The following is a 25,682-nucleotide window of genomic DNA, read 5'->3' on the forward strand; positions in this document are numbered from 1 at the left end:
TTAGTGTCTGGTATAACCCATGTGTTGCATCAACCTTACAGATTTTACTTGCCCTTCATACGTTTCAACCAAAAGTCCCTTGAAAAACCTAAGGTGAGCAAAGGCCGATTTCTTTTGATGTATACTCTCAATTGCAGCAATTGCATGTTCACATGGCATTTCATCTAGCTGAAATTCAGAACAATCACATGTTCTTTTGTCTAGATCAACAATAAATTCCATACCACCTTCTTTGACATTGAATTTGAGTCTATCAATGGGCAATACTCTAAATATAAAAGCTGGTTGAATTTTTGCTTCCAATGTTGCTTCTGCCCAATTTGATATATCACGGAATATTCCTTCTGCAAGTGTCCTTCTTTCATAGAACCAGCTTTGCAATTTTTCTTGTATGAAATCCATCATTGTTAAAATTGGCAATTCTCTTGAACGTCTTAAAACATTATTCATTGACTCAACAATATTTGTTGTTAACATATCATATCTTCTTCTGGGACAATGTGAACGAGCCCACCTTCCTGGCGGTTCCTCCATCAAATAATTGAAAGTTTTCTTATCAACAGCAGCTATTTGGGACATGAAGTCATCAAATTCTGATTGAAGGTATACTCTTGCAGCACTTTGAAAGAGATTTATCACAGTGTTTCTCACTCTTCTTTGCTTCAGATTCTTTTCTAAATGATAGATGCAAATTCCATGCTAGCACTCAGGGAAAACCTTTGCAATTCCATTTGCAATAGCCTTGTGTCGATCTGACAAGAACATTAAATCATTACGAATCCCAATTGCTTTTCTTAATTCCCTGAAATACCATTCATATGATTCATTATTCTCTTTATCCACTACTCCAAAAGCTATAGGAAAAATCTGGTTATTTGCATCTTTGGTAACACCCACTAATAGAACACCTCTATATTTATTTTTTAGAAATGTTCCATCAACAGCAATTAGTAGTCTACAATACTTCCACCCAGAAATTGATGCCCCATACATAAAAAATATGTAAACAAACCTGTAAAAAGAAAAGTAAATAAAATTCAGTTAACTTACACAGTATAATATACTGGAGATAAAGCTCATGCCACACGTCCTGTAAAATTTACGGGCATCAAACAAAAATTAACTATTTTATAATATTCTTCCAGTATAACATACTGGAGTTCCATTAACATCCAGTATAATATACTAGATAAAATAAACTAAAAATACAAAATTTTAGGTTGCACAGAACTCACCCAGTATATTATACAGGACAAAAAGCTTATAAAATACAGATATCCTGTAAAATATACTGGATGACAACCACTAACATCCTGTATAATATACTCTACAAAATCAAATACAATAGATTGAAGAGAAGTCACCCAGTATAATTTACAGGAAAGAAAGCTTTTACAATACACACGTCCTGTAAAATATACGGGAAGACAAACACTAACTTCCTGTTTAATATACTGCACAAAATGAAATAAAATTGAAATACATAACTTAATATTTTGTTTCCTGTATATTAAACTGGAGTTATATACTGCTAAACCACTATGTCCCGTATTTAATAATGGACATAAAAAATCACTCAAAAAAAGTAATAAATAAAAAGAACTCATCCAGTATAATTTACAGGAAAGAAAGCTTATACAATACACACATCCTGTAAAATATACTGGACGCAACCACTAACATCCTGTATAATATACTAGACAAAATAAAATACAATAGATTGAACAGAACTCACCCAGTATAATTTACAGGAAAGAAAGCTTATCATAAATAAGAAATTCCTGTTTTCTTCATCTCTCACAATATTTGTATATGATCCTGGATTTTTTTGTTCCATCATATACAAATATGATGGCAGCTGCTCATAATTGTGTTCAGTTGTTCCTCTTAACAAAGATAACCCCTTTTGAATAGCATGCCATGCTTTTCCATAACCAACATCAATTCCATGTGCTTTTCCTTAACAAAGATAACCCCTTTTGAATAGCATGCCATGCTTTTCCATAACCAACATCAATTCCATGTGCTCTTTTCATCTCTGAAATGATAAACTTAGGTTTTACCTCAGTAGCTATGTCTCTTAAGTTGTCAATCACGTAATCTCTAATCACATTTGAAGTTGCTTGCCTTTGATCTGATTTTCGAATATCAACTGAGCACTCATGTGTTCTCTGAAATTTAACTATTTTAAAAAGTGTTGATTCCTTAATTCTTGAACCTCGAACAGTCCAAGTACACTTTTTATCAGTACATACCAAAGAGTATGTCGTGTTACTTGACCTGTTAACATAGAACTCAAAATGCTCCTTTATAGCTGCTAAGCAAAAACATCTAATCATGGCATTTTTATCTTGAAAAACAGAACCAAGTTTTACATCATCCAGTGATGCATTTTCCTTCAATATTATTGATGGAGATTCTTTTGCCTTTCCTTTTCCTTTCCTTTTTCTTCCTTCAATACTTTGTAGTGATTCAATGTGCTGATCTTCCACAGGAATAACAATTTCTTTTTCCATTGTAATATCATAAATTGGATTCTCCTGCTCTTCTTCAACTTGAGATATCAGCAACACTTGCTCTTCCGGACCATATGTGTTTCTGTGCAATAACTGTTGATTATCAATTTCCATTATTGCATTACCTTCTAGTTGTTGATCTGGTTTTTCTGATATTTCAACAACAAATTTCGAATCTTTATAGTATGGATCATTTTTTAAAAGAATCATACACATAATAAGATCTTCATCTTTTGTCACTTCTATTCCCTTAGAAGTACCTAGGTTGATATTAAGCCATACATTTGCTTGAAACTTTTTGTTGTCAAGCTCTATAACTTCAAAAATTTTTCTAAGGAATTCTTCAAATGAAGTCCCATCATTTACAGGAGGAGCTTCGTTTTATGATCCAAGTACTTGTAATCTGCTGTCCATTTGCCATCGAACACAATAATCAAGAAATTTGTATGCATCCTGTATTTAATGAACCCAAATAATTAGATATCTAGAAATTATACTGTTTAAAAATATAATATTCATCCAGTATAATATACTGGAGAATAAGCTTACATACATGTGATGTCCCGTAGAATATACTGTATTAAAACAAAACTCAATTATATTCTAGTCTTAGAACTTATCCAGTATAACATACTGGAGAAAAAGCTTAGACACAGGCGATGTCCCGTAAAATATACAGGATTAAAACAAAACTCAACTATAATCTAGTCTGAAAACAGAATTCGTCCAGTATAACATACTAGAGAAAAACATTACACACAGGTGACATACTTTAAATTATTCTGGATTGAAATAAAACTCAACTATATTATAACATAATATCTACATTAACGAAACATACTTCAAGTGAATTACAATACATTTTTTTATGAGATTTCCAATATAATAAGCTGGAAACGTCCAGTAAATTATATTCTAGTCTAAATAGAACTCAACGATATGCTACTCTAAATAGAACTCGTCCAGTATAACATACTGGAGAAAATTTTAAACACAGGTGATTTCCTGTAAAATATACTGGATTGATATAAAACTCAATTATATTCTACTTTATGCAGAACTTACCCAGTATAACATACTGGAGAATAAGCTAACACACAGGTAATGTCCCGTAAAATATACTGGATTCAAACAAAACTCAATTATATTCTAGTCTTAGAACTTATCCAGTATAACATAAAAAATATTACACACAGGTGACGTCCCGTAAAATATTCTGGATTCAAACAAAATTCAATTATATTCTAGTCTTATAACTTATCCCGTATAACTTATTGGAGAATAAGCTTATACACAGGTGATGTCTCGTAAAATATACTGGATTCTATCAAAACTCAATTATATTCTAGTCTTAGAAATTATCCAGTATAACATACTGGAGAATAATCTTACACACATGAGATGTCCCGTAAAATATACTGGATTAAAACAAAACTCAATTATATTCTTGTCTTAGAACTTATTCAGTTTAACATACTGGAGAATATGCTTACACACAGGTGACGTCCCGTAAAATATTCTGGATTCAAACAAAACTCAATTATATTCTAGTGTTAGAAGTTATCCAGTATAACATATTGGAGGAAAAGCTTACACACACGTGATGTCCCGTAAAATATACTGGATTCAAACAAAACTCAATTATATTATAACATAATATCTACATTAACGAAACATACTTCAAGTGAATTATAATGCTTTTTTTATGAGATTTCCAGTATAATAAGCTAGAAAAATCTTCGCTTTAGATATTAATTTAGAAACGTGCAACAAATTATACTGACGCTATGTTCTACATTGAGAAAATTAGACAATAACACAGATTAAAGCATTAAAAACAAATCAAAAATTCGAAAAATTAAATTTTTTTACTGATACTTTGAATTTTATGGTTTGAATTATTGATCGTAGAAGAAATTTAAATAATTAGACAATTTTAGATAGAACTTACTTCGATTTGCAGATTGGCGACGGAAATTTTGCTAAAACTTCGATTTGCAGATTGACGCAGAACGATTTTGCTAACACTTTGATTTGCAAATTAACGCCGGAAGATTTTGCGAATACCTCGATTAACGCCGAAATATTTTGCTAATATTTCGATTTACAGATTGACGGCGAAAATTTTCCTAATAACTCGATTTGAAAATTAATGCCGAAAGATTTTGTTAAGTTTTGTTAAAAGAAGAATTTAAGGTGAAGTCGCGTAAATTAATAAAAAAATAGGGGTATTTTAGTCAACAAAATATTACCGCACTAAATTAGTGGCTAAATTTCGTTGACCGGTGATTATGTGGCTACATTTGATTGACCAGGCGAAAAACTGGCCATTTTTGGATTTTTCACAGAAAAAATGCCTAATTACCAGCAGGATGTAACTTCATAAATGCATGCCCTATGTCGATAACCTGCTGGATCAGGGGCGGATCCAGCGTCGCGGTTTCGGGTTCATTTGAACCCAGTATTTTCGGCACGGAATATAAATTTATGCAAACTTACACAAATGTCCCTAATAAATCTCAACTTACTAACCTCTACCCATTAGTCATAGACTTACCAAAACTAGCCAATAAAAATTAAAAAACCAAATAATAGGGTTCTTTCTCTCAAAGAATCACATGCAAAAATCACCTTCCATATTTTTAAGCGTGATTAGCAACATTAGATACAAGACGAAAAAGAAATTTCATGGACGGTGTAGCAAATAAGGTGATGAAATACAAAAATCTATACAATATTCCAAAAATCTAAACAAAATAGGAACTTTTTCAATGGGTATAGTTGAAATTCATTAAATTATATAGAAGTCAATATACAAAATTTGAGGAAGATTGGAGGTGATTTGGACTAGTTTTGTATCAAAATTCGTAATTAAATCGAGTTCAAAAAAGTCTTCTGCGACACATGTATCACACACACAGGTATACATGGATATACATGTGATACACAATTGATACAAATATGATACATATGTGATACACAAATGATACGCAATGTGATACACATATCATTTTTTTTCATGTTCAGCTTTTACTTCGAATTTTCAATTCAAACCACCTCAAAACTTCACCAAATCATCCCAAAATCGAGATTCAAGCTCCTTAAGTTGTGCCCAATCTATTCTAATAACACTCACTCAAAACAAAGCAAAAATTTGATATTTTTTTTGCTACAAATAGCTAATTGGCTAATTTGGCTAATATTAGTAATATTTTATCAATTGGCCAATTTTTGTAATGAGCAATTTATAAATGGACATAGCTGGTAATTTCCCTAATAATTATCTAAAATAGGAACAAATTGTAGATATAAATCCATAACTTTAACAATATAACGTGTTCAATACTAAATTTTTTAAAGATTGAACCTATAAAGTTCAAATTTTTGATCCACCTCTATGCTGGATATAACTTTATGGGACCTGTGATCGAGTTTATATATATCAAATTGGGAGATTCTGATACTCATTCATGTGATGAAGCTGGTATAAATCATCTATTATTAGGAGCATTAGTGTCATTGATCTGAACTCAACAACTCTAGGGACCTTTCTTTTTCCTTTTTGAACTGTAGGGACCTGCATTTCAAATTTTATAATGAAGTACTACAAGTGAGTTTTTAGCCAATATTGTTCCTCAACTATGGAAGTAGGTATATTTTTATCCCTTAAATATACCCTCATAATATACAAAAATGACCCATTTCTAAATTTGATAACAATTTTGCTTAAATTTACAATTCTACCCTTAATGAGAAACTTTTATAACCACACAAATAATCTGGGCCCCTTTTTGACTTATTTAGGACCACAAATTCCAAAAGTCTTCATTTTTTCTTAAACTCCGTGCCCAGTCAAACAGGTTCACGTAAATTGGAACGGAGGGAGTAACATTTGAAATAAAAAAAAGAGTTGATTCATTATTGAATCCAAAAAATAACCTGCTAGTTGCCTCTTGCTAATTAGCAAGGCAACCCTTGGGTCTACTCTTCTTATATATTTACTTTAGTGATCCTTACTCTATCCTATCAGATTTGGCTTATTTGACTATTGTTCATTAGAGTTTTTGAACAGATTACTATATATATTGAGTTTAAATAGAGAAGTCTTCAAAGTTCACGTAATTATGTTTGAAATAGCATAAAGGAATACTCAATCTTGTACAAACTAATACTTACATTATTTCAAATTTAATGTCTTAATTAGTTTGAATTTGTATGAGTACGAAGAACCGTGTTAAAATTATCTAACCATCCAGAAGTTGAAGTATACGCTTTGTTATGATCAATTAGTATAAACTTGTTTATTTTTCTAAAATATAAGAGTAAAATAAGTAAATTTTATGTCAATTTTGAAGGTTACTCCTTTGCGGAAGTTCTTGCTACCAATAATATCATCGTCGAATGTGATTCTTTACCAAACAGCAATCGAATAAATGCTGAAAATTAGGATCAGTCACTGCACATAATTGAAGATTATTTGCAGGTACTGCATATATTTTGGTAAATCGCCTAGGTTCTCCGTTCTTTTTGAATGTGTATTGATGTGTGGCTATAATTCATAGTTTAGCACATTATGTGCCTTGCATTTTACATGCTTTAATGATAAATTATACTTTGTTTGAGCGTAATGGAGTCTATTTTATGTGTAGGTGAATTGGAGATGAAAGTAGAGCTAAAGGGATACTTAAACGTCGAAAGTGCGCTCGAGAACAGTGAAAAGGAGAAGCTAGTCAAAAGCCAACTCAACCAGGCTTTAGCCTGGCGAGGCCAGCTTAAAGCCAGGCCCAACCAGGCATTAGCCTGGCGACGCAAGCTTAAAGCCAGGCTGAGGCTGGCGTTAGCCTGGCGACGCCAGGCCTAAGGCCAGGTCCAGTCCGAGTTTTGAAGGCTTAAATTGTTTCCCGGCTTGACTAGGAGTTGACCTACACGTTAGGGCTTGTCCCAAACATATAAATAGACCCCAAAAATGCCACTTTGAAGGACTTTTGGAACCAGAGGCAAGAATAGCTCGTGGAACACCACTTGGGAGTTAGAATCATCGATTTCTACATCCTTTATCTTTACTCTGTAATTTAATTATGCAAATTACTTTGGATATTGTTACTATGAGTATGAGTAGCTAAACTTCTAATCTAGGGTTTTGATGGAACCTGTTGAAGGATGATTTTATCGTTACGTTAATATAGATTTGCCGTAGTATTCTCTCTATTTGTTCAACTATATGCTTATTGTTGTTGATTGAAGGGCCCTCAATTAACTGTTCCTATTTAGTATGTATTACTCAGGAGAGAGTGCATATAAAGGTAGTTGTTGAACAACATCACTCCTTACTTATATGAGGGATCGATACGAAGGGTTTAAATGTGGGAATAGGGATAACGAAACCTTGGGTGCGATCTAAGTGAGCTGTACATAAGGCTAGCTAGCGTAATTCGGGAGAATATTTCTAGTATACTGTTGTAATTACCCGGGAGAGAGTTACGACAGTCAGAGTGCTCATGATCGATAGAGAAGACTTAGGCAAATTTATAGCAAACGTAGCGGAAAGGATTCCGACAATAGGGAAAATCAGAACCTTCGATCATTCCAATTCTTGTCTACAACTCGTTCGTAGTTAGTTCTTAATTATTGCATTTTCATTACGTAATATTTAGTTAGGAAACATCCAATCTATTACTTAAATATTTCTGAAGATTGAATACGTGAATTTGTGTGAGTTCAATAGTTGTGATTGATAGGTTAATTTCCTGCGGGATTCGACTCCGGACTTGTTAACCGGAATATATTTGCAGCGGCCGCTTTGTCCTTTTATAAGGCATAGTTAGGCGTGATCAAATTTTGGCGCTGTTGCCGGGGAATTAACGGTGTTATTAATTACAGCTAAAAGAAGTGCTAAAATTCTTGGTGTAGTCAATTTTCTTCAATTTGAACTGAATACATTGAAATTATAACGTTTGTAGTCTTGGGTGTTACAGGTACATGCCTAGAAACTCCTCAAGAACTGGTGAATTGTTCGAAGCATTATCAGATCCAGAGAAAGTTTTCAAGGCATTGAATCGTGCAAACAAGAAGGGCAAACAGCAACAGAACTCAACAGATTAAATCGAACCAGACATGGAAGACGATAATCTAAACAACAGAAACAACATGAATGACCCGAACAATCAGGGTGTGGTGCCTCTTGTTCCAGAAGCAGCATTGTATGATTGGGCGCAACCCACTACTGACAACTTAGCAACCGCAATTGTAGTCCCTCAGATACAAGTAGAATCATTCCAAATCACAAATAACATGATACATTTGTTGCAGAACAAGGGACTGTTCTCAGGGTCATACGTTAAAGATCCTCGGCAGCATCTGAAGAATTTCCTGTCGATCTGTGCCACGCAAAGGCAACAATGTGACAACAGAAGCAATACGGCTGTTGTTGTGTCCATTCTCAGTGACGGGAGCGGCTCAAACTTGACTAAATTCACTCCCCGTAAACTTCATCACTACTTGGGAAGAATTAGTCAAGCAATTTGTGAACAAATTCCACCCACCCAATAAGACTGCTCAACAAATTAATGAGATATTGAGCTTCAGACAGAAACCAACAGAGACATTACAAGAAATGTGGGAGAGGTTCAAGGGTCTGCTAGTTACGTGTCCACACCATGGTATTCCGGAGCAGATGTTGGGGCAGAGGTTCTACATGAGATTGGCAGATAGCTTGAAGGCCAATGTTGATGCTTCAACAGGTGGAGCATTTTTTAGCAAAACATTGAAAGAAAGTAAGATCCTACTTGACAAGATGGCCCAAAACTCAGGATGGACGACAACAAACGCTCTAATCACTCATGTGGTTCACTCAGTGGCTTTAGACCCAACTAACTTCATAGCTGAAAATATGGCCACTCTAATGACACAAATGAGTATCCTCACCAAAAAGGTTGATGAATCAGGCCAGAAGGAGCAGGTACACATATTTGATGCAACCAATGGGGGCTTATGTACATCATGCATTAATCAACCATATGTCTGCTCGTGGAGTGCGGAAGGTGAGAACCAGCAATATCAGGAGAACATGAATTATGTGGCCAACTATGGGGGACAGAGACAAGGTGGTCAGAATTGGGGTCAGTAGAATCAACAATATAGACCAGCTCAGCATCAGTACAACAACAACAACAATCTTGGGGCTATGCGACCACAAGGTCAAGTGGTGCCTTACCAAAGGCAACAGGGTTACAACCAGCAAAATCAGCAGCAGGCTTATCAACAACCTCAACAACAACAGACTCTGAGACACGAAGATGGGTTTGCTAAACTTGAGGGAATGATGCAATAATTGATTGGGTCCACTGGAAAAAATAACTGAAAGAGTAGACTCACATGAATCAGCGATAAAGAATATTGAGATCCAATTAGGACAGATTTTGATGACTTTAAATAATCGTCCCCAAGAGACGTTACCTGCAGACACACAAATTAATCCAAAAGAGCAGGGCCCGAAACAACTTATGGCAGTGAGTCTATGAAATGGTAGAGACCTAGATCTGGAGCAAGAAATTGCTCATGAAAGCAGACCTACTGAGACACTGGTGCCAGTACCCATTGAGATAAATGATTCAGTAGGGTTAACTGAGGTGACGGTACAGCATGCACAAGTGAACGCCAACAAAGAAAAAGAGGTTGTGAAAGAGACTGAGGTAGCACAGGAACCAATAGTAGAAGCAGTTCCTGAACAAGAAAAAAATCAAATCACATGGAAGAAGCGACCTCCAGCACCATTCCCACAGAGATTGGCCAAGTATTAGAAAGATGAGCAGTACAAGAAATTCTTGGAGATGTTGAAGCAAATTCAGGTAAACATTCCATTGATTGATGCTTTAAAGGAGATGCCTGATTATGCGAAAATGATGAAGGACTTGATGTCCCGCAAGTTCGACTTTCAAGAACTGGCCACGGTTACACTGACTCAGACTTGCAGTGCTGTTTGACGAGACCCATAGCTGGGAAGCCGTCTGTCCCAGGGAGTTTCACAATAGCATGCATAATAGGCAACTTTGTATTTTCTAAGGCACTGTGTGATCTGGGAGCAAGCATCAACCTTATGCCCCTAGCTATCTACAAAAGGCTAGGAATTGGAAGAGCTAGACCCACGTCCATGTTACTTCAGCTGGCTGACCGGACAGTGAAGAAGCCATCTGGTATTCTAGATGATTTATTAGTAGAGGTTGGGAAGTTTGTGTTCCTAGTAGATTTTGTCATTATTGACTGTCGGGTTGACGAGGAAATTCCCATAATTTTGGGAAGACCATTCTTCGCCACTGGGAGAGCTTTAATTGACTGTGAAACTGGAGAGCTCAAAATGAGATTAAATGATGAAGAGATAACATTCAACATGCAGAAATCTATGCGGCGACCAAGTGAATTTGCTAATTTCTCTCTAATAGATGCCGTGAATGTAGTTTTGGAGGAGGAAGATGAGACATTGAATACTAAAGACCCTCTAGCAGCCTGTCTCATGAACTTAGATGAAGCCAATGGAGAAGACTTGGCAGAGTGGGTACTTGCTCTTGAAGGCCAAGGTTTTTGGAGAAGGGAGCTCAAATTTGAGCCTTTGCACTTAGAGGAAAGAAAAACTCCTCCAGCTAATCCATCGATAGAAGAGCCATCAAAGTTGGAACTGAAGCCACTGCCACCTCATCTCAGGTATGCGTTCTTAGGACCTAACTCAACTTTACCTGTTATTATCTCATCTAGTTTGTTAGATGTGCAGGCAGAACAGCTTTTGCAGGTACTGACGGAGTGCAAGATTGCAATTGGTTGGACCATTGCAGACATTAAGGGTATCAGCCCGGCCTTCTATATGCATTAGATTTTACTGGAAGATGGGCACAAACCTTCCAGAGAACATCAAAGAAGGCTGAACCCCAGCATGAAAGAAGTGGTGAAGAAAAAAGTGATTAAGTGGTTAGATGCGGGAATCATATTCCCCATCTCCGATAACAACTGGCACAACTGGAAAATGAGACAATGGCAACAGTTAGTTAGCAACGGTTACTGAACCGTTGCCATAGAAACCTATGGCAACGTTTATAACCGTTCCTGTAGGCCGTTCAACCTATTAGGACACTTATTAAAATAAACCGTTGCCTTATCAGAATAATCGTTGCTATACCGTTATCTATTGTGACAGTTTGCGTAATCGTGGCAGTAGGTTAGTTTGTGGTAACGGTAATCTGAAAAAATATCCTGTGGCGACGATCAATGTTTCCCACCTCGTTTTCCCTCCCTAAATTTTATTAAACCCTATCGGTCCCACATTTTTTTTAAGTGGCCTAATTTTGTTATTTTCTTTTTAGCCCCAAAAACACCCAAACCCCTTATTCTATAGGCGCTTCATAAATATCGAAATACGCAAATATCAGATATTACCATCTCTTCTCCTTCTCCATCAATGAGATAGCCTCCTTCTCCAGCGCTAGCTGTTCACTCTTTGATTTTACCAACTGGGTTTTCCTCTACTGACCCAAATTGAATTCTCTTAGGGCTTATGTTTCTCTTGCCCAAGACTCCTTTTGTCCCAACAGGTTTTTTTTTTAATTCTTTGTTGCTTATTTTATTCTTTGTTGTTTATTTTATTCTCTGTAGCTATATCGATTAATAATAAGGAAAAAGCTATACTGGGTTTTCTTGTTTCTTGTTGATTCTTTCTTCCTTACCATCTTTTTTTTCTAATAATTTTTGTTTGAAAAGATTAATTTGGTTGGGGGTTGAAAATTTGCTGACAATTAAGATTTGTGTATGGAGTAGATGTTTTTTGGTAGTCTACTGCTATATGCACAAATAGAGCTGTGAGATAGTGTTGGTCGAATGATTGGATTGTTCTTATGTAATTGACTGAAGTATCATTTTGAGTGATATTATTTTGTTTTTCTGCCTAAGTGATATGAGAATCATAGAAGGTAACAACATGAGATTAGTATAATTTTGTACTCCTCGTTTAGTCTCTCTATTTGTTTAAAACTCAACGAAGGTAAAAGAGGCAAACTTGTTCAACTATTTTCAAAGAAGTACGTTTTGCTTGGGTAAAATTGGGTTGTTACAAGATGAGATTAGTATGGTAAAATCATATACAATCTTAATTGGCTTGTATCTTACTAAAGTAGGATGTATGCTCGTTTCTAGTTAAAAATTTGTTCTTATCTTAAAGAAGAAAGACCTACAAAAGGAAATAGGGTAAAAGAGCCGGATGTTTTTTTACTTTATATTTTTTAAAGATTATGAGTTAACCTGTTGTCATCTACTCCATACAATAACATTGTCACTGCTATGTCTTGATGTGAATCGACAACCTCTCAGTCCCTTGTCTTCTCTATCTGTTTGAAGTTTAGTTTTGTTAATTTATAGCAGAGTTAGTAGTTTTAGTTAGGGCTCAAAATCTGTTGGGTGGAGGTTGTATGTCTTTTTGTTGTTAATGCTGCTAAAGGAAGAATGTTGGTTAAAGCAGTCACTCATTTATAATAATTCCTTAGCGGCAATATTACTTTTGCATACATTTAACTTCAAGAAAGTCCAATTTTCCTTCAAATAACTATGTGTTTGGAATAGAGTAGTATCTTCAACTAATTCTGTGTTTGAAATAGAGTAGTAAAAGGAAGTCCATTTTTTCTACAATGACTAATTTTCTTCCTCCTTGAAATTTTTTGTTGAAGATACTGACATGGTATTGGATTATTTTTTTAAAAATCTCTTTGTAAGCATATGATACTAAATTTTTGGATGTTGGGTTTAGAAAATTTCTAGATACTGTGTTCTATTTTCTTACTTACATTTTCTTCTTTTAGCAAATGTGTGTGTGGATATTTCATATTGTTTACACTAACCTAACTGCACTAAATTTGTAGGGAAAATATGATATTCATGAAGATGCAAAAAAGTGAATTTTTGACTCAATTAAGAATGCTTGGAGAAAGTATAAAAATCAGCTAAAGAAAGACCATTTTGAACCCTATGAGAATGACGAGCTTCGAATGGAGAATAGGCCGGTTGATGTTCCGGATTCTCAATCCATGCGTTAACTCATATACCATTTTTCTCCTTGGACTACCAAACAAGAAGGTACTGAAAAGCACAAAAAATAGACTTCCAAAGATTGCAAGTTCAAGAACTGGACAACTAATTTAGATGTGCATATGGATTTCATTGACTAACTGAGATGTGCATATGCATTTAAGTACCTGTAGAGCCTCTTTAAAGTTCTTTTTCAAGTTCCATCACACTACCAATCATATTTAAGATATCTACTTGCAATTCTATTTGTAGCACAATGCTACTAGTCTACTAGTAATTCTGGTAAAGCAACAGATTTTATGGTTATGTTTACATTTATTTGCAGCTTGCTTTCGTTTTACTGTCTGAAAACTTGTTAGGATAAAGAGTGTTTTACTTATTTATAGGCTTTGTCGTTGCGTAATTCTGTGGTTTTGTATAGTTCTTTGTGTGTTGTTCTGGATATTATAATCTTGCCTATTTATTTGTACCAAGAAAGAAAATTTACTGAATGCGTATGTTTTTGGGTTTCTTGTACTGGCAGCTGCTCTCTATACTATTTTGGGTGAGAATTTGGTCTGCAGAGCTGCTAATAACTGAATGCATATGTTTCTGCAAAGCTGCTAAAAGCTAAAAAATTTGCTAATGTTATTGCGTTAGTCTAAGTATGGTTCTTGTGCCACATTTTTTATTAAAATGTTATTTTTAAGCTGTTTGTATTCTCTCAATTTGGCATTGCTGTGACCTTTAGGTATTTTGTTTGGAAATTATGGGTTGAAGTTGACAGATAAGCTGCACTTATGTTCATTAGGCATAATCCCAACTGCAGTAGGTTCATATCACAACAGTTTTTTTGTTGCTAAATGAAACTGTAAGTCCATAGCAAGCTGTAGTCGTGAAAGATAATGAATGACTACTGTGTTTGTCCATCTTATTGCAACTTTTTAGCACGATGAAATAATTTATTACCTTATATAGCTATACATGTTCTTTACTCCCATTTAAGTGGAACAAGTTCAAGAACTCGAAATGTGTCCGAATGGATCATTGATGTTTGGGTGAAGTGATAATGCTCGTTAAAAAGTGTGCCCTTTCCAGTATTATCATAATTCTTTGGGGCAAATAGATAACATGGAGCTTCCATTTTCGTGCTGTCCATGTTTAGTCTGATATGAGCTATGTCTCAATATTTTTTCGAAGTCAATATTGCAAAAATTCTGTTTCGATATGTATTTTGCTTGACTGTTTTTGCTATGCTTCGCATGGAATGTATCCACTTTAGATTGTTACTTGCAAAGAAAATAAAAAGTGCTATTAGTTTGGTTTGCTACCGAAACTGTTAGATTGTTCATTTGCTTATGTTTTTATATTTGAGTTGGTTCAAAATGAGAAAATCACACAACTCTCAATTTGCCTGAATGCATATGCTTACAAGTTTGGTTTTGATGATTTAGATATGTTACTGAACTTTGGCTTCATTTGTGTGAACTTGTTTCTTTCTCCTGAAAACTTTGTGCTTTATGCATTGTTCATGGACTATACCCATTCTTATAATGGTAAACCAACCCTTGAAAGGTAATGACTTTATTTATCTTCTTTTGTAGGTGGAGCAACTGAAGAAAGGGAAGATGGAGATAATGAAGATCTAGACCTTACTTAATAATAACTTTGAATTATTGTCGATGTTCTAGGAATCTTTTGTTATCAACATTTGAAACTTTAACTTTTGATTATGAAGTATTTTATCTTTTTATTTATACAATTTTCAGGTTATTACAAATATTTACATTTGTAAATGTTATTTACAACCAGGGCAATTATGTCAATTAAACTGTTACAATAGCCTAATAGAACCGTTGCAATAAGCACAAATGTTGTTGCCATAGACAATCTAAATTGTTCCAATAGGTTTTGCAAACCGTTCCAAAAAGTGCGACTAACCGATACAATAGGCAATTCAAACCGATGCAATGGAAATAAAACCATTACAGTAGCGTAGTGAAACTGTCATAATATCTATAAATAAACTTAGCAATAGCTTACATAATCATCGCAATAAATTATATGGTAACGGTTACAACCGTTGCAGTAAACTCTATGGTAACGGTTTTAAACCGTTGCAACTGAAATGAATACTCGTTGCTTCAGACAGAGGAAAAACCGTAGCGATAGATGGCACTATAGCAACGGTTTTCTTAACTGTCACAAGAACCGTTGCTATAGATCTATTGGCACGCGAGCGGATGGGACGGTCGCTGAACCGTTGCAATACAACTATAGCAACGGTTTACCTATCATTTGCAACGGTTTTCCTGCCGTTGCCATAGGCCCATTTTCCAGTAGTGTGGGTTAGCCTGGTTCAGTGTGTATCAAAAAGGGGAGGTATGATGGTAGTGAAAAATGAGAAGAACGACTTGATCTCTACACGAACAGTCATAGGTTGGTGAATCTGTATGGATTACAGGAAGTTGAACTTGGCTACCCGGAAAGGCCATTTTCCACTGCCATTCATTGATCAAATCCTGGATAGATTGTAGGGAGGTCCCACTTTTGCTTTTCTAGATGGGTACTCGGGGTATAATTAGATCTCTATTGCCCCGGAGGACAGAGAGAAAACATCGTTCACCTGCCATTCAATGATCAAATCCTGGATAGATTGTAGGGAGGTCCCACTTTTGCTTTTCTAGATGGGTACTCGGGGTATAATCAGATCTCTATTGCCCCGGAGGACAGAGAGAAAATATCGTTCACCTTCCCTTATGAATCTATGATTTTCGAATAATGTCGTTTGGCCTATGCAACGCACCTGCCACATTCCAAAGGTGCATGATGGCCATCTACACGGATATGGTAGAGGAAATAATGGAGGTCTTCATGGATGACTTCTCGGTAGTGGAGAATTCATTCGATGATTGCCTTATGAACTTGAGAAGAGTACTGGAGAGGTGTATCGAGACAAATCTGGTACTCAACTGAGAAAAGTGCCATTTCATGGTACAGGAAGGTATAGTCTTGGGGCATCTAGTGTCAAGTAAAGGCATTGAGGTAGATCGTGCAAAGGTTGATGTGATAGAGAAGCTTCCACCACCCACTTCCGTCAAAGGATTCAGAAGTTTCCTTGGGCACGTCGGTTTCTATAGGAGATGTATAACAGATTTTTCCAAAATTATGTAAATTGCTTGAAAAAGATCACCCTTTTGTATTTTTTGATGACTGCAGGGTAGCGTTTGAGGAATTGAAGAAGAGACCGATAATAGCACCTATCATAGTTGCCCCTGACTGGGAGCAACCATTTGAGCTGATGTGTGATGCGAGTATTCTATGGGAGCAGTGCTTGGGCAGCGAAAAGATAAAATCATGCATCCAATATACTACGCAAGTAGAACGCTGAGTGGAGCCCAGCTAAAATACACTGTGACCGAGAAGGAGATGTTGACAGTGGTGTTCGCATTTGACAAATTCAGGTCATACCTGATAGGCTCGAAGGTAATTGTTTATACTGACCATGTTGCTCTTAGGTACTTAATCGAGAAGAAGGAGACAAAATCGCGCCTGATTCGATGGGTGCTACTGCTGCAAGAATTTGATTTGGAAATCTATGACCGAAAGGGAACGAAGAACCAAGTAGCTGATCATTTGTCTAGGCTGGAAGGAGCTGAGAAGAAGGTTGAGGTAGAAGTGATTCTGGAAACTTTCCCAGATGAACAACTACTAGCCACGAGTCTTGAGGAAGCGCCATGGTATGCAGACATTGCAAACTACCTGGTGAGCGATATTGTTCCTTATGACCTTTCCTCTGTCCAAAAGAAAAAGTTATTTCGTGATTGTCACATGTATTATTGGGATGAGCCTTATCTGTTCAGGATTTGTATTGATAACATGATCCGGAGATGTATCCCCGAGATAGACCAGTCTTCTATTTTGCAGGCATGTCACGCGTCACCATATGGTGTCCATTTCGGGGGAGTAAGAACAGCTGCGAATGTCTTGGAGTCAGCCTTCTACAAGCCAACATCAAAGATGTACATTTATGGATAAAGGGTTGCGATGAATGCCAACTAACCGAGAATATTTCCTGCCGACATGAGATGCCTATGAACCCAATTCAGGAGGTAGAAGTGTTTGATGTATGGGGAATCGATTTCATGGGGCCTTTCGTCAGCTCATATGGCAACAAGTACATACTCGTCGCTGTGGACTATGTGTCCAAATGGGTGGAGGCTGCAGCGCTCCCTAAAAATGATGCAAAGGGGGTAATTGGTTTTTTGAGAAAGAACATATTCACTCGATTTGACACTCCAAGGGCAATAATCAGTGACGGAGTCAGGCACTTTTGTAATCGAGCCTTCGCGGAGTTGTTAAAGAAGTATAATGTACGCCACAAGGTGGCCACCCCATATCATCCACAAACGAGTGGGCAAGGGGAAGTTTCGAACAGAGAGATAAAGAGTGTGTTGACCAAGACTGTGATGCTACCAGAACGGGTTGGGCGAGAAAGTTAGATGATGCACTTTGGGCTTATTGAACCGCTTTCAAACTCCAATCGGCATGTCGCCATACAAGTTGGTGTTTGGGAAGGCGTGTCACTTACCCGTGGAGTTGGAGCATAGAGCTTGGTGGGCGTTGAGACAGTTGAATCTCGATATTGAAGATGCGGGAACAAGTAGAGTCACGGAGTTGCACGAGCTTGATGAGTTCCGATATCAAGCTTTTGAGAGCACAAGATTATACAAGGAGAGAATAAAGATGATACATGATAAAAATATTATTGAGCAGAGTTTTATACCCGGAGATACGGTCTTGCTATACAACTCAAGACTGAGGTTATTTCCGGGCAAATTAAAGTCAAGATGGTTAGGGCCATTTCGTGTGGTTGAAATTCACCCCACTGGTGCCATAGAGATTGCTGTAGAAAATGACTCTTGCAAGTTCAGAGTCAATGGGCACAGATTAAAACATTATGTGGGCATGGATGAAGCGAAGGTAGTGTCAGTGACCCATTAGATCGAGCCTTCGATGTTGAGCGTACCTTAAATGCGCTTACCTGCGTCGTGCCACGACGTTAAATCAGGCGCTGCATGGGAGGCTACCCATTGTACTATTGTACTCATCGTGCCACGACGTTAACTAAGGCGCTTTTTGGGAGGCAACCCAATTCGTAGTTGATTTTTAGTGTAGTTAGAATTTTCTTTTTGTTTTTAGGTACTAACAATGGTGAGTTTGGGCGAGTCGAGCAGGGTTTAAGCGTCACACGAAGCCAGGGTCAACCAGGCCTTAGGCTGGCGACGCCTGGCTAACGCCAGGGTCAACCAGGCCTTAGGCTGGCGACGCCTGGCCAACGCCAGGTAAGTGTTTTCAGCCCTCTTTAAGTTCTTTCTCCTTATTTTGGTCGAAATTAACCTCACATACACGCCCCCACACACTGAACACACTACAAAGCAAACCATAACCTCACTTAAACCAACACACAACAAGCTCTACAAGAAAATTCACAAGAACACAAACACGTTGCACAAATTGCTTGCTCCCCCACACACAATCACCAGCACATTACCATCCACATAGAAGTCAAGCCTAGTCTTGCTAGTCTTTCACACTCATCCAAAATTCTCAGGCAACCTACTCCCCACAAAGCTTCAAAGGTATGATTCTATCTCTTTCCTTTGTAATTTCGAGTTGGGTACAGGTATTGAGTTGGTGGTTGTTCTTCATTGTTGGTATTTGTTCTTCATTATGGGTGGTTGTTCTTCATGGTCATATTGTGTTTGTGTGCTCCAATCCCATGAACCCCTTAGGAATGGTGCTGTGATTATTAAAATATATGGTAATACGGAACCCCCAAGCCGATTTGGGAGGATGAGGCAGTCCCTCATTTCCACAAGAACTCCCATCGCACTAGTGCTTGTCAAGTGTTTGATGTAATGCCTCAATGGCATCCTTAGTCCCCTTTGGAGCCAGAGTCTCCGGGATTAATAAACTAGTGTTATGTAATCATGCACCACATTAAAATCTTAAGTCTGGGGTGGCTCACGGGTAGCCCATGTGTTGTGGTTTGATTCTAATGTTAAGAAAATACGAGGTGAATTCTGAGTAACCTCGGCAAGTTGAGGAAAATTATGCGTGTAGTATGTAATGTAGCGTTATCTGACTACTACTCATTTGTGTAGGAACGAAGATGCCTCCCAGAAAAGACACAGGCAAAGGAAAGGCCACTTCAACTGCCCAAGCTAAAGCAAAGGCGACCTCCGCACCTCCTCCAAAGAAAAGAAAAGAGGGAGAAACTACCTCTAGTATGACTGGTGCACAAGCGGTGGCAGCTGTAGCTCCCATGCATCATCAACCCCCAAGGCCAACAGGAGTTTGGCATAAAAAGCATACCTCCGCATACGAGGGATTGGTACAAGCGTTGTAGGCCTAAACATGTCCATCCGGAGGGAGCTATCCAGGAACGCATCGTGAAAGCGAAGTATCCAGCGATTTGGAAAGGCATCCAGGATTTGGGGTTAAGCTATGTTTTTAAGAACACGGGGGACATCAATCTCAACCTAGTCAGGGAATTCTATGCGGGGTTTGACCCACAAGACACTGAGGAGCTGGTGCCAATCCGTGGACGCTTGATACATTTTTCAGCCAAGGCCATATGCGACTTTTTAGGTGCTCCAAATGTTCCTGTGGAGCCATTGGAACAATTCATTCGCTGGCCTACATATAGAGAGCTGAGGCACACGCTCTGCGGGGTCGACTCTACTGCTGCATGGGTTCAGGACAAGCTAACAAATCGTCACAGGAGGTTCCCTAAGAAGGAGATGAAGGCGGAGGCTCAGGTGTGGCTCAAGTTGATAAACGCACGGCTCCTACCGTGAAATCATGACACGCTTATAAGCGTGAGAGGACCTGTGTGCTATATTTCCTTATGACAGGGCAGAGGGTAAATGTGGGTCACCTGATCCGCTACCAGATGGCATCAGTGAGAACGAGTAAAAAAATTGATCGAATTCCATTTCCTAATTTCCTGACTCGGTTCCTACAGCATGAGGGGGTTGAGGAAGAGCCTGAATTTGACCACACTATCGATCAGCTCATCTGACAAACAGACATCACTAATCTCCGGCTGAAGGACAAGGCTGGTACGCCTTCATTGATAGGTGCTGAGCGCAATGCGCGTGATGATAGTTTCATGGCCCATCTTTATAGGATGATGGATTTGCAGCTGCGGATAAGGGGTCGCCCGGCTACATCTGAGGAGAGAACTGAATTGGAGCAGCGATACCCGCTCAATGCTCATGCTCAGCAGCTGGTTGGTGTAGGAAAGGGATACAGACTCCCCGCTAATGAGGATATCAACACACCGGAGCAGTCTGAGGCTGATCCAATGCAATCAGATGGTGAGGGAGATGATGATGAGGAGGATGAATATGATGAAGAGTGGAGAGCGTCAGAGGATGACGACGCTGCTTGATCAGGGAGTTTTCTTGCACCCTACTCTTTTTATTTCTTGTTTTGTCTAATTATGCATGCACTAAGGACAATGCATGATTTAAGTGTGGGGTGGGAACTTGTAGATATTAGTAGTTGTTAGCTTTTTTTTATTTTTAGAATTTGTTATAATTTGTTTTGTTTTTGTTATTATTGTGTTTTTCTTGTTAGTTGTTTTTAGGCAGAAATTATAAATAAAAAAAAACATAAATATGTTGGACTCTTCCTGACGATACATCTCCTAGACAATTTTCTTGAGGGAAGTAAGTCTAAAGAAAATACCAAAAAGATTTTTTTTTAGGTAGTGTAGTAATTCCCCCTTGGTTTTTCTTTGGGCCGGGGTTGTTTCCAAGGATTTTTAGTTGAACCGGGTGTAGGTAGTTTTAATTTTTAGAAGTAGGAACCACGTGGCTATGCATTTAATCGCAGCAATATCTCTGAGCTTTGTGATGCCTTGAGAATAGTCAATACTCTGGTTGTGACGCTTAGGCTCAATTTTGACTCTAGGATAACTACCTTAAATTGTGGATTCTTAAATTTGCTTAATTGCTTTGACTGGAGTGTCGCGATACGAACCAATCCTGAATGAGTTATGTGCCATGTCTGTGTGAGGTTTGTATGTATTCTGTGCATTGCATTTGATGTCTAGAACTTGCCCCGTGTGTGTGCAAAGCGAAATAGTAGTCTTGTTCATTCTGAGAAGTGATATAGGCAGTTCTTTGTTAATCCAGATATATATAGAGTACCCACCTAAATGTTATGTATCGTAGTTAACCCCTTTGAGCCTATAATCCTGTTTCTTCGATAACCACATTACAAGTCGTACCCCTTTGTTTGAATCAACCATTTGAACCTTGTCACCTCTCATGAGCACTTGAAATGTGATGAATTATGGAAAAGTTAAAGTCTGGGGTGGTTGGTTGGCTTTTGAGTGGAACAAATGAAATAAGGAGAAAGGTGCACCGTATGAAAAAAAATGTGTCAATAAAAGCCATTTGGATAAAAAATATGGAGAAAAGAAAATTAAATAAATAAAAAGAAAAAAAAAAAAAAATATATATATATATATATATATATATATATATATATATATATACATACATGTAGTAGCTATAGTATATGAGGAAAAAAACAAAAAAAAAATAGTTCCAGATGGTGGTGGCTTTTGATGTATTGGTGCTTAAAGAAGTAGGGGGTAAAATATAGTGAAGTTAAGGTGGAATTTTGGTTTGACATAAGTATGGGCTTGAAGGTTAAAGTGTTTGTATTAAAATGCTTAAGGGAGGTGTAGTCACTTATATCCAAATGTATCCTACCCGACCCGCAGCCTACATTACAACCAATGAAAGTCCTATTTGACCTTAGACTGAATGAACTCGATTACTGGAGTATTATACTAAGAGAAAGCTTATGGTACGTCATTTGGGGCATGTGAATGTTATTTCTGGGAGCGAGTGAATTTTTCCTATCTTGAGTTCCTACGTTATTAAAATTCATGGTGTGTGGAACTAAGCTCTTTGATTGGGTGAGGGCACGTGATTCATAAAGGAAAGGTAATGTTGTTGACCTCCATGTTAGAGTAAGTAAGTGAATTGTGAATAAAGCATGGTATTTGTAAATTGATTATTGAGGCGAGGATGTCACACCTTTGTGCTTAAACTATTTTAAAGATTCATGGTATAATGAGTTAAGGGAATTGCTTAATGGGTTGTGTCCATGAGTGTAGTTTGATTGCTCGAGGACGAGCAAATGTTTAAGTGTGGGGCATTATTGTGTGGTTATAATTCATGGTTTAGCACATTATGTGCCTTGCATTTTACATGATTTAATGATAAACTACACTTTGTTGAGCGTAATGGAGTCTATTTTATATGTAGGTGAATTGGAGATGAAAGTAGAGCTAAAGGGATACTTAAACGTCGAAAGTGCGCTCGAGAACGGTGAAAAGGAGAAGCCAGGAAAAAGCCAGCTCGACCAGGCTTTAGCCTGGTGAGGCCAGCTTAAAGCCAGGCCCAACCAGGCATTAGCCTAGCGACGCCAGCTTAAAGCCAGGCCCAACCAGGCGTTAGCCTGGCGACGCCAGCTTAAAGCCAGGCTAAGGCTGGCGTTAGCCTGGTGACGCCAGACCTAAGGCCAGGTCCAGTCCGAGTTTTGAAGGCTTAAATTATTTCCCGGCTTGACTAGGAGTTGACCTACACGTTTAGGGCTTGTCCCAAACATATAAATAGACCCAAAACTCCACTTTGAAGGACTTTTGGAACCGGAGGCAAGAATAGCTCGTGGAACACCACTTGGGAGTTAGAATCATCGATTTCTACATCCCCTTATCTTTACTTTGTAATTTAATTATGCAAATTACTTTGGATATTATTACTATGAGTATGAGTAGCTAAACTTCTAATCTAGGATTTTGATGGAACGTGTTGAAGGATGATTTTCTCGTTACGTTAATATAGATTTGCCATAGTATTCTCTCTATTTGTTCAACTATATGCTTATTGCTGTTGATTGAAGGGCCCTCAATTAACTGTTCCTATTTAGTATGTATTACTCGGGAGAGAGTGCATATTTAGGTAGTTGTTGAACAACATCACTCCTAACATATATGAGGGATCAATACGAAGGGTATAAAGGTGGGATTAGGGATAACGAAACCTTGGGTGCGATCTAAGTGAGCTGTACTTAAGGCTAGCCAGCGTAATTCGGGAGAATATGTCTAGTATATTATTGTAATTACTCGGGAGAGAGTTACGACAGTCAGAGTGCTCATGATCGATAGAAAATGACTTAGGAAAATTTATAGCAAGCGTAGCGGAAAGGATTCCGACAATAGGGGAAATCAGAACCTTAAACATTCCAATTCTTGTCTAACCCGTTCGTAGCTAGTTCTTAATTATTGCATTTTCATTATGTAATATTTGGTTAGAAACATCCAATCTATTACTTAAATATTTCTGAAGATTGAATACGTGAATTTGTGTGAGTTCAATAGTTATGATTGATAGGTTAATTTCCTGTGGGATTCGACTCTGTACTTGTTAACCGGAATATATTTGCAGCGATCGCTTTGTCCTTTTTATAAGGCATAGTTGGGCGTGATCATGTATTTATAAAAAACTTTATACGATCCCTATACTCTCCTTTTCTAATATTTAATTTATATCTAAAATATATTATTCTATTAATTTCAATTTATGTGACACATTTTCCTTATTAGTTCGTTCAAAAACGAATGCCACATTTCTACGTTCGAAAACAATTTAACTTTAAACTTTCTATTTTACTCAGTTTAACTTTAATAAGAATCTTTTATAGTCACACAAATTATTGATATGGCCCACATAAAGATTTTACCCTTTAAACTTTCAACACGGAAATTTCAAAAATTCTTAAAATTCGATGCCGAGTCAAACTACGACATCACGTAAATTGAAATGGAGGAATTGCTATTACTATCCTCTAGTATTAAGCAACAGAAAGTTGAACTCTGTGACTGATTTGCCCATGAGTTGACATACTCCACATTCAACAAGTACTGCACAAAATCTAGGTATCTTTAAAGATTCCATGTAACAACTCCAACTACGTACACTGATTAATATTACATGACATGCCCATGCTTTAAAAAATGACAAACATTAACTTTTCATTATCTTACATGCATGTAACCTCAAGGTAATATATTCTTTTCATTCTACATGCTAGATCGGTAGATCCTACAGCTTGATTTAAAACAAAAATAGTTGATTGATTAAATGGACTTTCGCGGTATTATTGTATTCTATGTCCAAGATTTTTGCTCATGTTGTCAAAATGCTAGCACTTAATATTTTCTCAAGGTGATTTTCATACTAGATTATTTTGCTGTTAACTGGGAGAAGATGACAAATGTTGTAATTTCATATGGAATAGTTATGCATTTGTTTGATCTACGTCTTTAAAAATTACTTATATTTCAGAAAAGGAGTGTTCGTGACCAATTTGCACATCAGAGGCCATCATTACATATCAGTAACTACTGCAGAAGATAACAATTAATCCTTAAAGAATCCATCTAACTGCTAACAGCTCCAATTTAATTTACTGATGGATACATATCGTATAATTCAACAAAATGACATACATTAACCTCTCATTATCTCACATGATGACATGAAGCCTCAAGGTGACATTTTCATCTAATTATTTATATGCCAAAAAGATATTGTTTCTTCATTAATTCTACATGCTCTTCTGTAGCTTGATTTAAAAAAAGAGTTGATTGATAGATTGGTTAAAAAGGTGTGATCACACTATGTGTATATTAGTGTTTCTATGTCCAAGATTTTTGCTCGTCATGTCGTCAAAATGCGAGGCAGTATTTTCTTAATGCAATTTTCATACTAGATTCTTTAGTTTAATTTGTAGCATATGACAAAGTGGACAAAGAATGAGAGAGGGAAAAAAGTGTAATTTCATATGGAAGATTTAAACATTTGTTTGATCTACTCTTTATAAGGCACTGCTGGTAACAAATCTGCACATGAGTTGCCAAACTACACTGATTGTTACACACTCCATTTCAGGGGTGTACCTATATAGCCTTCTAATACCGGGTTCAACCCATAACTTTTGACGCGGTGCATGAGTTCATGTGTAATAATCTACTAC

The 25,682-nt window shown here is 37.1% G+C and overlaps 1 protein-coding gene across 1 annotated transcript; it reads right to left on the bottom strand.

Annotated features, from left to right (window-relative positions):
• LOC109217628 lies at window positions 1-2,630 on the bottom strand. Its single transcript, XM_019381896.1, has 3 exons — window positions 1,993-2,630; window positions 718-1,012; window positions 1-669 (listed from the first exon to the last, which is right to left on the bottom strand). Exons 1-3 carry the CDS (start codon window positions 2,628-2,630, stop codon window positions 1-3), a joined length of 1,602 nt encoding a protein of 533 aa, XP_019237441.1.

Source organism: Nicotiana attenuata, chromosome 2 (assembly GCF_001879085.1).
Source record: "Nicotiana attenuata strain UT chromosome 2, NIATTr2, whole genome shotgun sequence".
NCBI lineage: Eukaryota > Viridiplantae > Streptophyta > Magnoliopsida > Solanales > Solanaceae > Nicotiana > Nicotiana attenuata.